This window comes from Erinaceus europaeus, chromosome 14, assembly GCF_950295315.1.
Source record: "Erinaceus europaeus chromosome 14, mEriEur2.1, whole genome shotgun sequence".
Taxonomy (NCBI): domain Eukaryota; kingdom Metazoa; phylum Chordata; class Mammalia; order Eulipotyphla; family Erinaceidae; genus Erinaceus; species Erinaceus europaeus.
This window is the reverse complement of record NC_080175.1, coordinates 80,724,916-80,739,870: the sequence shown is the minus strand read 5'-3', so window position 1 is coordinate 80,739,870 and position 14,955 is coordinate 80,724,916. Positions and strand designations below refer to the sequence as shown.

The window sequence follows — 14,955 nt, the reverse complement described above, 5'->3', positions numbered from 1 at the left end:
GAGGGAAAGGTGTAAGGGGGGGTTAAAGATAATTAAGAAAAATTCACAGTTCATTTTTCATCCCATAGATGGAAAAATGCCAACTAATCTAAAGTGCTTTGAAGGAATACAATTGCAAGAAATTCAATATTGATGCCATTCTATAGCTTTTATAATTTTAAGTGTTTCAAATCTTTCCTATAGTGATATTCAGTGATAAGAAAATCACAGGACAGTTATATACATTCAATAGCTAAGGATTGTGTTTGGTACATAGAAGGTCCTCAATAAACTTTAACAGAGCTAATTTCCTTTTAACATCTGTTGTACTAATTATTAGAGACAAATCTCAAAGTGTTCCACAAAACAAAGCAAAGGGGCAAACAGCTGGCTTGCTTAGGTGGGAACTATTCCTGTGGGATGCTAGCTGGTGTCTGGTATTCAGCACACTCTCAAGAACTAAAAAAGACACCTCTGTCTTCAGTGATTACTACCCACTAAGAAAGAGATGTGTCTTTGAAATTCCAGCACTCTCTTTTACTGGGTAGTCTAGAGTAACCAGAAATACTTAGGGCAAACACACACTTCCCCTGTGATGCCTACAGTTAGCACTTCTAATCCACACCAAGATGATCAAATTGAACTTGATTAGAGACATACAAGTGACACAAATTACATATTGCCTCTAACAAGGCTGCCAAGGTTTACCTAAATGAAACACTTTTTCAAGTTCCCCCAAATTTTATCAATCCATAGGGGTAACTGGGCCCTGTGGTTTGGGGCAGTTATTTAGTTCTACATTCGAAAAAATGAGCTTTACTGAATTCATGCATTGTAATGGCCTATGACTGATAGGATGAGTGGTAAAAACAATTTAAGCAATGCTGGGAAAGGCTGGGTATATCAGGTTCTTCCACTTAAACATGAATCCTGCAAAATCAGAATCAGGTCATGACTCCTAAGGCTGCACCGGGCAAAAAGTGAACTGCATGATCTCACTAACCTGTCTGACAACCCAGTAAAGGAGAGTGCTGGAATTCTGACACATCTTCCTAGTAGGTAATAATCACTGAAAATGTAGGTGTCTTTTTTAGTTCTTGACAGTGTGTTGAATACCCAAGCGCCAACTAGCATCACACAGGAATAGTACCCACCTAAGCAAGCTGTTTCCCCTTTCGCTGTTTTGTGTAACACTGTAATATTTGTCTTTTAATAATCAATCAATACAACAGATGTTAAAGGGAAATTAGCTCAGTGAAAATTTATTGAGGATCTTCCATCACTTATTTTTTCTTAGCTACCCGTACTGTTTTGTAATTTTTACCATGTTTCAGCAAAGAATCAATCCTGATTTTAAGGGATTCTAGAAAACCTTTTTGACTGTGATTTGTAGAAGTAGAGCACAAAGGTAGTTAATTTCAGCACTTATTCTTCAGTTCCTTCTGACGGGGAGCTGATATGTGTGGCTAATACTCTCACTCCCATAAGCCATATTATTAACCACAGACCTTACCAGGCAGGATATTGCAAAGGCTGCTAGCCTGACAACGGCCAAAAAAAGTGCCCAGTGATTGGGCAGCCCTGTTACAAATGATGGCATCCAAGCAAAAGAACTGGAAGGGGAGGCTGTCCCTTTAAATCGGGGAGGAGCTAGAGACTCCCGGCAGTTCAGCCAGTCCACGTGGTAGCTGCGCCCCCAAACTGTGCGCTCCTCAGGCCTACCACGTGGGCTCCCAACTTCCCAGCCCTGAGTCACTTAATTTTAGTGATTTAATAATGATAAAAAGATTGTAAAACCACAGAAGTATAATTACACACAGTTCTCACCACCAGTTCAGTGTCCTTCCCTATTGTTTACCCTTTTAGGAGTATGGGGTGCAGAAGGTGGGAGGTCTGGCTTCTGTAATTGCTTCTCTGCTGGACATGGGCGTTGACAGATTCATCCATACCCCGCAGCCTTTTCTATGTTTTCCTAGTGGAGGTTCCAGGACATATTGGTGAGGTCATCCGCCCAGCCAGCAGACTTCCTAAATCCTAAATCCGAGCTGTCTACTGCCCGCGGCCCCGAGCACGCAACCACCAGCGCCCCAAGGCTCCCCCACCACGCCGTCCCCAGGCGTCCAGCCCTGCGGCTCAGCCTGCTCTCCAAGGCCCCCCCGCACCCGGGCTCCGGGAGACACAGGGCCCCGCCTGGTTCCAGCCACGGAAGCGCGCCAGGAACATTCATACTCACCAGTTCCGTCGGTAGCGCGCCTAGAGTCAGGGAGGAGGCGCTGTCAGGGGCGGGGCGAGGCGGGGAGGGGCGGGGCGAGGCGGGGCGGGGCGGGGCGAGGCGGGGAGGGGCTGCGGGGCCCCGGGGCTGCGCGCTCAGGCTCCCGTGCCCGCCCCCTGACCCCGCCCACCCCGCGTAGGTGTTTCCCTAACCCGGATACCTAGAGTGGTGGCTGGTTTCGCCTCTTCGTTGTGTGAAGCAGGTCTGCAGGTGTCTGTCTTTCTTTCTCCCTCTCTATCTGGCCCTCCCCTCTCAATTTCTCTCTGTCCTACTCCCCTAAAAAAAAACAAAAAAAAAACGAAAAAATGGCCACAGGAGCAATAGATTCGTGGTGCAGGCACCAAGCCCCAGCGACAACCCTGGAAGCAGAAAAAAAAAAAAAAAAAATAGAAATACATTTTCTGGCTGTCTCCATCCAATCAATCAATCAATCAATCAATAAATAAATTTTAAAAATAAAATACATTTGGGGACCGAGTGGTTGTGCACTTATTACCCAGGTTCAAGCACCCACTCCCCAATTGAGGGGTGAAGCTGGGCTGCAGGTGTCTTTCAGTCTCTCAATCTCTCTCTTTCTATCCCCTTCATCTCGATTTCTAGCTGTCTCTATGAAATAAAAATAATTTAAATTTTTTAAATTATTTTTTAATAAAAATAAATGTGTGTATGTGTATGTTTGATATCTGTATGATAAGGGGAGGTGAGATGAGCATCTGGAAGTTTCCAGGAAAACACCAATTTTTAAAAAAAATTTTTTTACTTATTTATTATTGGATAGAGACAGAAACTGAGAGGAGAGAATGAGATAGAGAGGAAAAGAGACAGAGAGACACCCGCAACTCTGCTTCACCACTCATGAAGCTTTCCCCCAAGGTCCTTGAACCCAGGGTCTTGGCACTGTAATGTGAGCATTTAACCAGAGGCACCACTACCTGGGCCCCCGTTCCTTTTTTTTTTAACCAGAGCACTGCTCAGCTCTGGCTTATGGTGGTGTAGGGGATTGAACCTGGGACTTTGGAGCCTCAGGCATGAGAGTCTGTTTGCATAACCATTATGCTATCTACCCCTGCCCCCCAGTTCCTTTTTTTGAATGCAGGGAAACAAGACAAGAGAAAGGAAGGGCACTGCCCAACTTTAGGAAGCTGGTGCTCACGGAGGGTTTCTTAGTTACACACACTATCCATTATTATTATTATTATTATTATTATTATTATTATTATTATTATTATTATTATTATTATTGACAGAGATCGAGAGGGAAGGGAATGATAGGGAGAGAAACACCTGCAGCACTGCTTTACCACTTGTGAATCTTCTGAGGCGAACCTCAGTCCTTGTGCATTGTAACTTGTACATTGTAGCATGTCCGCTCAACCCGGTGGCCCACCACCACCTGGTCCCCCCCACCACACACACACACTCTGTTTTGTGTGATTTATGCCATGTTTCAACAAATAATCAGTCCTTATTTTAACGGGTTCTGAAAATCCTTTTTGATTGTGACTAGTGAAAGTCAATCACAAAGGTAAGTTATTTCAACACTTTTCTCTGTTCTGGATGTTCAGTTAGGAGGCTCTTATAGTAGTCCTGTTTTTACTTTGGCCTGCACCCTTCTTTGCTCTGTAGAGTACAAAAGGAATTCATTATTTCTCTGTCAAAATAATTGAGACCACTGTTTATTATTTATTTATTCCCTTTTTGTTGTCCTTGTTGTTTTATTGTTGCAGTTATTATTGTTGTTGTTGTTGCTGTCATCGTTGTTGGATAGGACAGGGAGAAATGGAGAGAGGAGGGGAAGACAGAGGGGGAGAGAAAGATAGACACTTGCAGACCGGCTTCACCGCTTGTGAAGCGACTCCCCTGCAAGTGGGGAGCTGGGGGTTTGAACCCGGATCCTTACACCAGTCCTTGTGCTTTGTGCCACCTGCGTTTAACCCGCTGCACTAATGCTCAACTCCCCCAATGGTTGTTTCTAATGGTTCAGAGAGTCTATGAGCTAACAATAATAACTAGCTTTGACTTAGGTTCTTCCTGTCTCTCAGATGTTTCATAGACTCCTCACTTCATCCTCACAAGCTTGTAATTACTTCCATTTTACAGCTGAAGAAACCTGAGTCAGGAGAAGTTGCTTGCACAAGGTCTCACAGCTTAGAAATAGAAGAAACAAGATTGACTAAGAAGGTGGCATAGAGAACACAGAAAAAAAACCCTTGCCCCCAGCCCCAAGTCAGAACTAAAACCAAAGCTTTAAAGGTCAAGAAAGCTGAAAAGAATCCACAGTCACATGAAAAAAGAAGGTCCACAAATCACCCACTTTCCCTAGGCCCAAGACACTGTGTCTCTCTCCAAACGCTGTCCAAATGTTCTTGCATGAGTTCCCTCAGGAGAATCAAGCTTCCCCTACCACTGAATCACCCCAAGGAAGGTAGACAACAACAGGCTTGTGTTCACTGTGGATGGCAAGGTCTACAAACACCAGATAAAAGACTGTAAAGTTCTACTGTAAAGTTGATGTAGCCAAGGTCAACCTCTTTTGAACTATGCTTTAAATTCCTATGGGGCAGAGACTATTCCATTCTGAGAACTAGAAAAGACCTCTACACAGAGGAGTGGCTCAATGTTAGCAAAACCAAATTGGGTTAGTATCCCAACTGTGTTTTCTTTCTTAGAGTCTTTAAGAAACTCAGTGACAGAAACCAAGGAAATGGCTCAGCTGATAGGATGCTGGACTTGAATGCCTGAGGCTCCCAATTTGACTCCCACAGAAAACAGAGTGGTACTTTAAATTGCCTCTTTCCAGGGAGTTAGGTGGTAGCCCAGCAGGTTAAGTGCACATGGTGTGAAGCACAAGGACAGGCATAAGGATCCCGGTTCAATCCCCCGGATCCCCACCTGCAGGGGAGTCACTTCACAGGTGGTGAAGCAGGTCTGCAGGTGTCTTTCTTTTTCTCCCCCTCTGTCTTCCCCTCCTCTCTCCATTTCTCTCTGTCCTATCTAACAATGACGACATCAATAACTACAACAGCAAGGGCAACAAAAGGGAAAATAAATAAATTCACTAAAATACTATCTTTATTAAAAATTATCTCTTTCCTTTCCTTTCTCATGGGAAACTCTATCTCATACTACATAAATGTTTAAGAAAGACAGTGTTATACTAATAACATGATTGTTACTGTTAAATAATACTGCAGACTTCCCTTCTCTAACAGCCCTCCACCTACTGGTTGAATATTCACCTTGGCTTTTGACCAATGATACTTTTCCATCTGGAGAAGCTTTGGAACTTACTATGTTACTCACAAACCCCGAAATAGACTTGTCTGTGTTTTATAAAAATATGACCTACCCCACACTAATGCTTTATATTTGTACCCATAAATCCAGCCATAAATGCCACTCAGAGGACATCAAGGAACCAGGAGAACTAAAATATATATCATTGAAATAACAAAGACTTTGCCCAGATGTTTCTTTCCCCTGTTGGAGTGAAGGAGGGTGGAATACATGTATGTATTAAAGTATGAATTTTCCTTCCTTTTTTCCCTATTCATTCTTTTTTCCCCCTTCCCTCATTTCTTCCTTCCTTCCTCTCCTTTTCTCTTTTTTCTGGTTGTATTATGGAATGAACCTAGGGCCTTGTGCATAAGGGGTATAATTGAACTGCCCCCTGGTCCAGTTTTTATTCTGTTAGCTTTGAGAGAGAGCAAGCAAAGCAGTGCTCCATCATCAAAGAAATTCCTGGTGCTGTTCATATTCCTCTGTCATGCTGGTCAGGGGTCAAACTCAAGGTCTCATCATGTGTGCTTTACCTGCTAAGCCAGCTCTCAGTACTATAATTTACCTTCTTCTTAGGATAATTTCCTCAGTGTGAGGTTTAGGTCTAAACTGTGAGGAGGGAAAACAGACTTAAATCAGTCTAGGCTTTATACCTAAAATGAATACATACTATTAAGGTGTTTTTAAATGTATGTATCTATTGATGTAGGGGTGTGTGTTGGTATATGTAATTTCTGATTGACTAACAATTTAAAGAATCCAAAAATCAGAAGTTGGACAGTAGCATGCCAGGTTGAGCACATGTGTTATAATGCTCAAGGACCCTGGTTCAAGTCCCAATCCCCACATGCAAGGGGAAGGCTTTGAGAGTTGTGAGGCAGTGCTGCAGGTGTCTCTGATTCTCTCTCCCTGTCTATCTATTCCTTTTCTCTCAATTTCTCTGTCTCTAACTAGTAAATAAATAACTACATAAATGTTTTTTAAATATCCAATGTATTTTTTTAAGTCCAACAAGAAGGAATGAACAATACCATATATAGAGAACTAGTTTCACAGTGAAAAAATGTAAAATAAAATCATTTTTCTGTCTGTCCCTCCAACAGGTTCAGATTGCTTTAGATAAAATATGTCTCAGCTCTGATAGTGGGTGCAGTGTGGAACGATACTGCTGTAATCTTATAATCCTGTAAATGATTATAAAATCACTTATAAAATTACATTAAATTTTTAAATATTTGGTTCAAATACATAATTAAAGAATAACCCAAAATAATCAAGTTGAACTTCTCAGAAATTCCACCACTAAATTTACTGACTTAAAGATTTGAATAAAACCACCAGGATACGATCAAGGAAGCTTAATAACTTGAGTAATACGAAATGACTAATTATTTCAGTTGAGATGACATCCTATATTGGCTACTTGGTGACCAGCAGGCAATTAATTGTTTTAGTTGACCCCCAAATACACCCACCCTTGCACAAATGAGCAATAATCATTTGATTTCATTAATCTACACCAGGATAGTATCCCAAATATAATTAAGTCTACATTTGAATCTAAATTCTCTCCCAAGAGATACTGTAAGACTTTTTAGAAAAAGCTTTATTCATTTATTAACATGAGGGTTAATACTATGAATGAAATCAATCATATTTTTAGTCTCTGCCTTTGCCTTTTTTGTTTCTTTGCTTGTTTGTTGTTTCTGTTGTTGCCAGGGCCTCACTGCCCTGGGCCAGCTTTTTCAGACTGAGAGAGAGAGAGAAGTAGAGATACCACAGCAACACACATTCCCCAGTGCCATAGTACTGCCTGTGGTATAGCAGAAACTTTAAGCTGGGCCTTGCAGATGGCTAAGTAGATGCCCTAATAAGCTCTCTCCCCAGCTCCTGCCTTATTTTTTCTCTACTATTTCCAGCTCACATGATCCCTATATGCCACATTATATTATTAGAACTCATTTTCACAAAATATTCTGCCTCTGGTCACCTAAATTGCACACATTTAAAAGCTAGATAGCGGGTCCTGTTGTTCACAGTAACCATTTATTTTAATTAAAGGGATGATAATGTATCACTAAAGACAAAATGAGTAGAACTGGCAGTAATTATGTTAAATGAAATAAGCAAAGAGGTAAAAGGCAGCCACTGGATAGTTTCGCTTATATATGGAATACAAAGTAAACTTGCAGAACATCTAGTAACGGAACTATCGCTAAGACTTTGTAAAAACTATAGAGGTGGGAGTCGGGCGGTAGCGCAGCGGGTTAAACGCACATGGTGCAAAGCGCAAGGACCAGCGTAAGAATCCCGGTTTGAGCCCCCGGCTTCCCACCTGCATGGGGCTCACTTCACAGGCGGTGAAGCAGGTCTGCAGGTGTCTTTCTCTTGCCCTCTCTGTCATCCCCTCTTCTCTCCATTTCTCTCTGTCCTATCCAACAACGAACGACATCAACAACAACAATGATAACCACAACAAGGCTACCACAACAAGGGCAACAAAAAAGGGGGGGAGGAATGGCCTCCAGGAGCAGTGGATTCATGGTGCAGGCACTGAGCCCCAGCAATAACCCTGGAGGAAAAAAAAAAAAAACTATAGAGGTTAGGGAGTCGGATACTAGTGCAGTGGGTTAACTGCACGTGGCGCAAAGCACAAGGACCAGCATAAGGATCCCGGTTGGAGCCCCCGGCTCCCCACCTGCAGGAGAATCCTTTCACAGGAGGTGAAGTAGGTCTGCAGGTGTCTATCTTTCTCTCCCCTTCTCTCCCCTTCTCTCCCCTTCTCTCCCCTTCTCTTCCCTTCTTTGTCTTCCCCTCTTCTCTCGATTTCTATCTCTCCTATTCAACAATAGCAGCAGCAATAACAACAACAATAAAACATCAAGGGCAACAAAAGGGAATAAATAAATAAATATTTTAAATAAATTAAAAATTTTAAAAAAACTATGAAGGTTATCAGAGAGTGGTGGAACACAGGACTTTGGTGGTAGGTGTGTTGACCCATATATATGGGTGTGAAACTATACCTCTGAAATCTTGTTATTTTGTGATTCAGTATTAAAACACAATAATAGTAAATAAATAAATAAATATGACCTCACCCAAGATGCAAACTAGTTAGCAAAATATAAGTTATTTTGGGATGTTGTGACTGCTGTAAATTTTTATTTGATGTGTGAGTTTGTGCTTATAGCATTTGCCCCCAGAGCACTTGCTCAGCTTTGACTTGTGGTGCAGAGGTTACACCTGGGACCTATAGCACTTTTTTCAAAAAGTGCAAAGCCTTTGAAGCACATGTATGAATGGTCTCGGAACAAGTCAAGGAAGAAATGAGTATGTGCAAGGTGTCCCTTTATTAGGATGCCTAATTCAGTTAGCTAATCTTCTTGGAAGTGTAAGAAACTTTTAAGACATAGACTCACAGACTAGTGTACCAAACTTCAGGAAGTCTGACTACTTCACAGTAAGTTTAAAACTAGTTGCTAATGACACTCTCGCTGCATCTAATTTTAATCTGGTGGAGAGTAATCAACTAACAGCATGACTTCATACGAAGCCTTTCAAGAACCCTCGTAGATAATAAGTTTTTATAATTAATTGTATTGATCTCAGGATTCAAAGTAATATCTCATCCTTCCAATGACCTAACTGAAAATAAAACCTAGTTCAAGGAAACTCTAGTGTTATTGTTTTTCCTTCTCTTTCCCTCTCAGTCTCTATCTGAGGTAGAGACAGAATGAAAAAAATCAACATAGGAGTGGTGAAATAATATAAACACAAGACCTTGGAGCCACAAAAATGAACAAATAAGTAAATAACACGTGAGTGGAAAACTCTAGGAATGTGTATTAAAATGTTAGTAATTTAAATTCTGAATGGATGCTATGTTTATCGATTGTATTTCTAATTCTCATAATAAAATTATTTTGTAATCCAAAAAAAAATAAAATTAAGGTAAAATTTTTTTACAAGGGCATTATAATGAAGACTCTTTAAAATAGTCCATTTCTATATTTAGGCAGTTTACAGAGCTGACTGGCTTTCTCTTAATATTAGAAAGCGGCTTATTTTCTGAAATCCTCAAATTTTATCCAAGCTTATCCCTCAGTGAACAATCACACACAGTCTGTTCTAGATTGTGATCAGTAAATAAAGTACAAGTCAAAAATGAGGTATTATATGCTGACAGTCACTCATGTATTTCCCAGATAACTGTAATTTTCAATGTTTTCTTAAATCAAAGCTGAATCACAAGCATTGTTCCTTAATAGAAATAAAATTAGTGGGATCACCTCTTTCCTCATAGGCTCATAAGATTTGAGAAGAAAGCTGGATAAAATCCAAGGAGCTCGTTCTGAATTCTCTAAGAATGTCCTTGAATAGTAACATATTTTAAACATTTACTACTGAAGAATGCAATGACCATGTCTCTAGACTTTTTAACAAAAGTTATGTTTGGTAGGCCTACAATAGTGCATTAATACCCCTCAGGAGGAATGCTGAAATACTGTATGCATGGTATGATAGAGACCCATTCTTGTAGTCTAGATTGCCAAATGTACTCAGTGATGCTTTCATTTTAAAAGCGTGAAATGAATATGCCCAGGAGAAACACTAGACACTGTGAATGTTATACTTTGAAGTAGAAGAAAGGTCGAGCGGTAGCGCAGCGGGTTAAGCGCACGTGGCACAAAGGGCAAGGACCAACGTAAAGATACTGGTTCGAGCCCCTTGCTCCCCACCTGCAGGGGCGTCACTTCACAGGTGGTGAAGCAGGTCTGCAAGTGTCTTTCTCTCCTCCTTTCTGTCTCCCCTCCTCTCTCAATTTCTCTCTGTCCTATCCAACAACAATAATAACTGCAACAATAAAACAAGGGCAACAAAAGGGAATTAAAAAAAAGTAGAAGAAAAATATCACTATCTGAAGAGCCAGAATTTTGGAAGACAGGAAAAGTGTAGATTTGTTCAGCTTACCTATAAGATTTATAGATAAGATTTATAGATTTATCTTGTTTTGTTTTTTTTTTACATAGAATCAGAAATGCCAATTCACTGTAGTACTTTGTTTAAATAATAGCTATAAATCCTTGTAGAACCACCTAGGATATTAATCTGTTTTGCATTTGAAAATACATTTCTGTGAAAATATTATCCCTTGTAACTCAAGCTTGAAAACTATTTAAGTAAATACTTTTTTAAAATGTCATGGTCTAGCTACAGTTAAAGTGAAAATGGTTTAAAGTAAATTACATTAGCTCATGATTGGACAGTTTCCCAGGAAAATATAATCCTTGGAAAGTCTTAAAAGAATTGGAAAAGTTGTATTGAAAAATAGAATGAAGTATCTCAGAAGTAGCTTGCCTGTAGGGAAGTCACAATCGAGGAAGAATTTGCCCGTAAATATTCTGCACTCAGGAGGAAGATCGGTTTCTAGAGCTTTTTGCCAGTCACAAGAGAATCCAAGCCATTATTATTAATAAACAACTAAGGTGCTACACTAGTCATTTCACCTAGCACAAAATAGTTAGAATTTTTGTGGCTAAACTTGTGGTGAAATAAGTGGAAGTATTCTGTAAGTAATGAGCTTTTTAATTCCATTAATTCAATCCCAGAAATCAACAGGAGAAACAAAATACTTCATATTTCCTATCTATGGCTTATCTCTGACTAGAATCTTTTTCACAATATACTCAACATAAAAGCATGCACATTGCCAATATACAAAATGAATGCTGGTCACTGAGGTTTTTCTACTTAACAAACATTTATCTAATACTCACTTGGCCTGATTTACTTGGCTCAACCAGAGTTAATAAAGCTTACAGTGGGATACATAAATTTCATTAATTTTTTTTCCCCGCTAGGGCTATTGCTGGTGCGTGCACTATAAACTCACTGCTCCTGTGGCCATTTTTTCAATTTTTTTTTTTTGGGGGGGGATAGGACGGAAAGAAATTGAGAGGGGGAGTGGAAGATAAAGAAGGGAGAGAGAAAGACACAGGCAGACCTGCTGAAGCAAGCCACACATCCTATAGGTGGGGAGCTAGGGGCTTGAACTGGGATCCTTGTACAGGTTCTTATGCTTTATACTATGTGTATTTAACCCAGTGCGCCACCACCAAGCCCCTAAATTTTTTACTAAATAATATGTGTGGAAGGATCTTTTGTTGTTTATGTATATGTTTATGTATATGTTTATGTATATATTTATGTATATGTTGAGGCATATACATAGTTGTGGATGTTCTTTTCTTTTGGTATCCTCTTTTCATAACTCAGACAGCACAGGGTGCTTGCCTCGATTTAATATTCTTTGTTATATTTATTGTTGGTTTTCTTTCACGGCCGCTGCTATGTTGTGCACTCACATAACACTTAGAAAAGTGCCTGGCTCATGTAGGCGGTCAGTGAGCATTGGTTGAATAGAAGTAAACACCTCTCAAGAAAGGTTGACTTCAACTACCAAGCACAAGATGCGATTATTTGAAGTCTGATGGGGAAATCGACTACCAGGATGGGAAGGCTGAGTGGAGTTTAGAATTTTTGGTACTTGTGTTGCGTGGCACGCATGGTCGATCGGAGTCCCATCCGGTTTGTTGCATCTCCGATGAAAAAGAATTTCCAGGGACACGCGTTCAGGTGTATGATTTCTAAATTCTTTATTAGACGTAAAAAGTAAAAGTTAGGAGGAAAGACTCAGGGGATAGATTTCCCGAGGGTCTTTGGGCCGAAAAAAAGCAGGCTAAAAACCCAAGGTTCGTGACCAAGACTGAAGATCCCCTTTGTCCAGGATCTGTTCCTCTTGCAATGCCCCTGACATCACACTGGGGCCCACTTTTCATTGGCCCGATGGGGGTAAACTCCTCCCCTTTCATATAGTGCAAAAGGAAAAAGGGAACCCTTCACCAAGGGAATCTCTGTTGCACATGTGCAAACCCAGCGAAAACAGACTATGCTAGAAATATGCTAGCGTGCATCCCAGTTCCATGTGTGCAAACCCCGCGAAAACAGAATGTACTCCCTAGGATGCCCTGTATCCTGAAGTTTCCCTCAACACTGGGACTCAATAATACCTGAAACTTGATGGTGAAATAAGATGAAAGACTTTACAGAAGATGGGAGAGGGAGGGACTCTCAGCCATTTGCATTTTCACAGTAACCTTTGGAGATGCTTTTCCTCAGGAGGATTCAGCTTTCTTAGATAACCTGGCACTTGTCACACTGTAATTTTATTCCTTAGTTAAATGTAGTATACTTACATTGGAAAGCAAGGAGGGTTTAGATATAGTTGTGAAATCTGTCTGTCTACATGGACATTGCCCATAAAGCATGTGTTTATGCCTCTTATTTATAGAATTCTCCTAGGACCTAATGCTCTCTCCTACATGTAAGTAAGCCAACTTTCAAATCTTTAAGCCAGGATTGATGACTGTCTAAATCATAGTTTAGTCAAACTCTGTCCAGTTCATAGTCAAGTGTTGTTGTTTTTAACATAAACTGACTCCAAATAAGTTCTAGACATTGGGGATTTCTCTTCATACATATATGCCCCAGTAAAACAAATTAAATGTTATATATGCAAGAGGAAATAAAATCCTTGAATAGGTATCAATGACATGGTTTTTCTCAAGAATAATTCTACCAACATGTACTCCTAGAGATTGTCCTCTCTACCCGAGATGAATCTGTGTTGGGGCTGCTTGTGGATCGTCCTCGAACGGAGTCTTCTTCTGAGTGTAGAGAATGGGAAGTCTGACCCATGTCAGCTTCATTGTCAAGGTAATAACCATCAAAGGCCACGGCTTGAACTGCATCTATATTGTACATTCCAGAAAACTGACAAAAAAGACTTTCGTTAGTTATAAATATGGTTCCTATAAATAAAAATCATAGTAAAAATATGAACAGTTATATTTTTTTAATTGTTTCAATTGATCAATAAATGCTTTAGTTATTTTAATGAACAGTATTCTGACTTTGCTTCTGGTGCTTGATTTAGAGTCACTTTAATAACAAATGGAAAAACACCATCTTGGAGATCTAGCTTTAATAGGAATTTAGCAATTAAAATTATTTCCATAGAGATATTTGAACATTATGCAAATAAATATTACACAACTATGATGTCAATGCTTTCTTTTTTTAACTGAAAAAATTTTGTTATTCTTTATTTTCCTTTTTGTTGCCCTTGTTTTATTATTGTTGCAGTTATTACTGTTGTTGTTGTTGGATAGGACAGAGAGAAATGAAGAGAGGAGGGGAAGACAGAGAGGGGGAGAGAAAAATAGACACCTGCAGACCTGCTTCACCGCCTGTGAAATTGTGAAATGACTTCTCTGCAGGTGGGGAGCCAGGGCTCGAACCAGGATCCTTTCCCCGGTCTTTGTGCTTCACGCCACGTGTGCTTAACCCGCGGTGCTACCACCGGGGCCAACCATATATTTTTCCTCTTCAGAAAAAACATATAAGTATATTCAGTATGTTTTTGTTACCTAGTAATCAATTCATTTATGCTTAAATTTGAGGCAGGGTAGGAAAAGATTCTAGCTGCTCTTTTTTTAACTTTTTTTTTCTTTATTGGGGGATTTATGGTTTACAGTCGACAGTAAAATACAATAGTTTCTACATGTGTAACCTTTCTCAGCTTTGCACATAACAATTCAACCCCCTCTAGGTTCTCCTCTGCCATCAAGTTCTAGGACCAGAACTCACTTACCCCCACCCTAGAGCCTTTTCCTTTGGTGCAATAAAAACTAAACTTCCCGTCTTTTTTTTTTTCTTGGCCTCTAGTCGCTGGGGGTTCAGTGCTGGAACTCATGAAGTGTTCCCCCTGTAGGTGGGGATCCAGCTAGAGTTCATGAGTGTATCTTTTCTTTTTTTTTAAATTTATTTATTCCCTTTTGTTGCCCTTGTTGCAATTATTATTGTTGCCGTTGTTGCATAGGACAGAGAGAAATGGAGAGAGGAGAGGAAGACAGAGAGGAGGAGAGACACCTGTAGACCTACTTCACCACTTGTGAAGTGACTCCCCTTCAGGTGGGGAGCCGGAGACTCAAACCAGTATCCTTCCCCAGGTCCTTGGGCTTTGTTAACCCCCTGCGCTACTGCCCGACTCCCATGAGTATCTTTTCAAGTAGCACTTATTATGTGTGCTTAAGGGCACTGAGCAACTCTGGTTTATGGTGGTGCATGGGATTGGACCTGGGACTTCAGAGCCTCAGCATGAGAGTCTCTTTACATAACCATTATGATACCTAACCCCTCCCCCACAGCTGCTCTTTTAAAATGCAGATTAGCTAGTCTTCACATTTTTGTTAAAAAGTACCTTTCAATGATATTAACATAGCCCTGAGAAACAACTTGAAATTGGCTTACTGTTTGGAAGGAGCAAATCATCCTTGCTTTCTGACTCCTGTTTCTGGTTG

The 14,955-nt window shown here is 40.4% G+C and overlaps 2 protein-coding genes across 6 annotated transcripts in view; both read right to left on the bottom strand.

The window, feature by feature from the left end:
- Positions 1-14,955, bottom strand: part of RIOX2 (ribosomal oxygenase 2) — a 365,565-nt gene that overhangs the window by 43,422 nt on the left and 307,188 nt on the right. For 2 of the 5 annotated variants that reach the window (XM_007529812.3, XM_060172102.1), the window contains exon 1: positions 2,213-2,287. The exons of 1 other annotated variant lie outside the window; for it this stretch is intronic. The gene's annotated coding sequence lies outside the window, so the exon portion shown is untranslated. Of the gene's footprint in view, positions 1-2,212; positions 2,289-14,955 lie in introns of those variants that run through there. 2 more of the 5 variants (XM_060172101.1, XM_007529811.3) reach the window with 2 other exon arrangements.
- Positions 12,132-14,955, bottom strand: part of GABRR3 (gamma-aminobutyric acid type A receptor subunit rho3) — a 77,847-nt gene continuing 75,023 nt past the window's right edge. The window contains 2 exon segments of the mRNA XM_060172103.1: positions 12,132-13,195; positions 13,197-13,366. Of these exon segments, the coding sequence (XP_060028086.1) occupies positions 13,066-13,195; positions 13,197-13,366 (300 nt within the window). The 3' untranslated portion in view covers positions 12,132-13,065.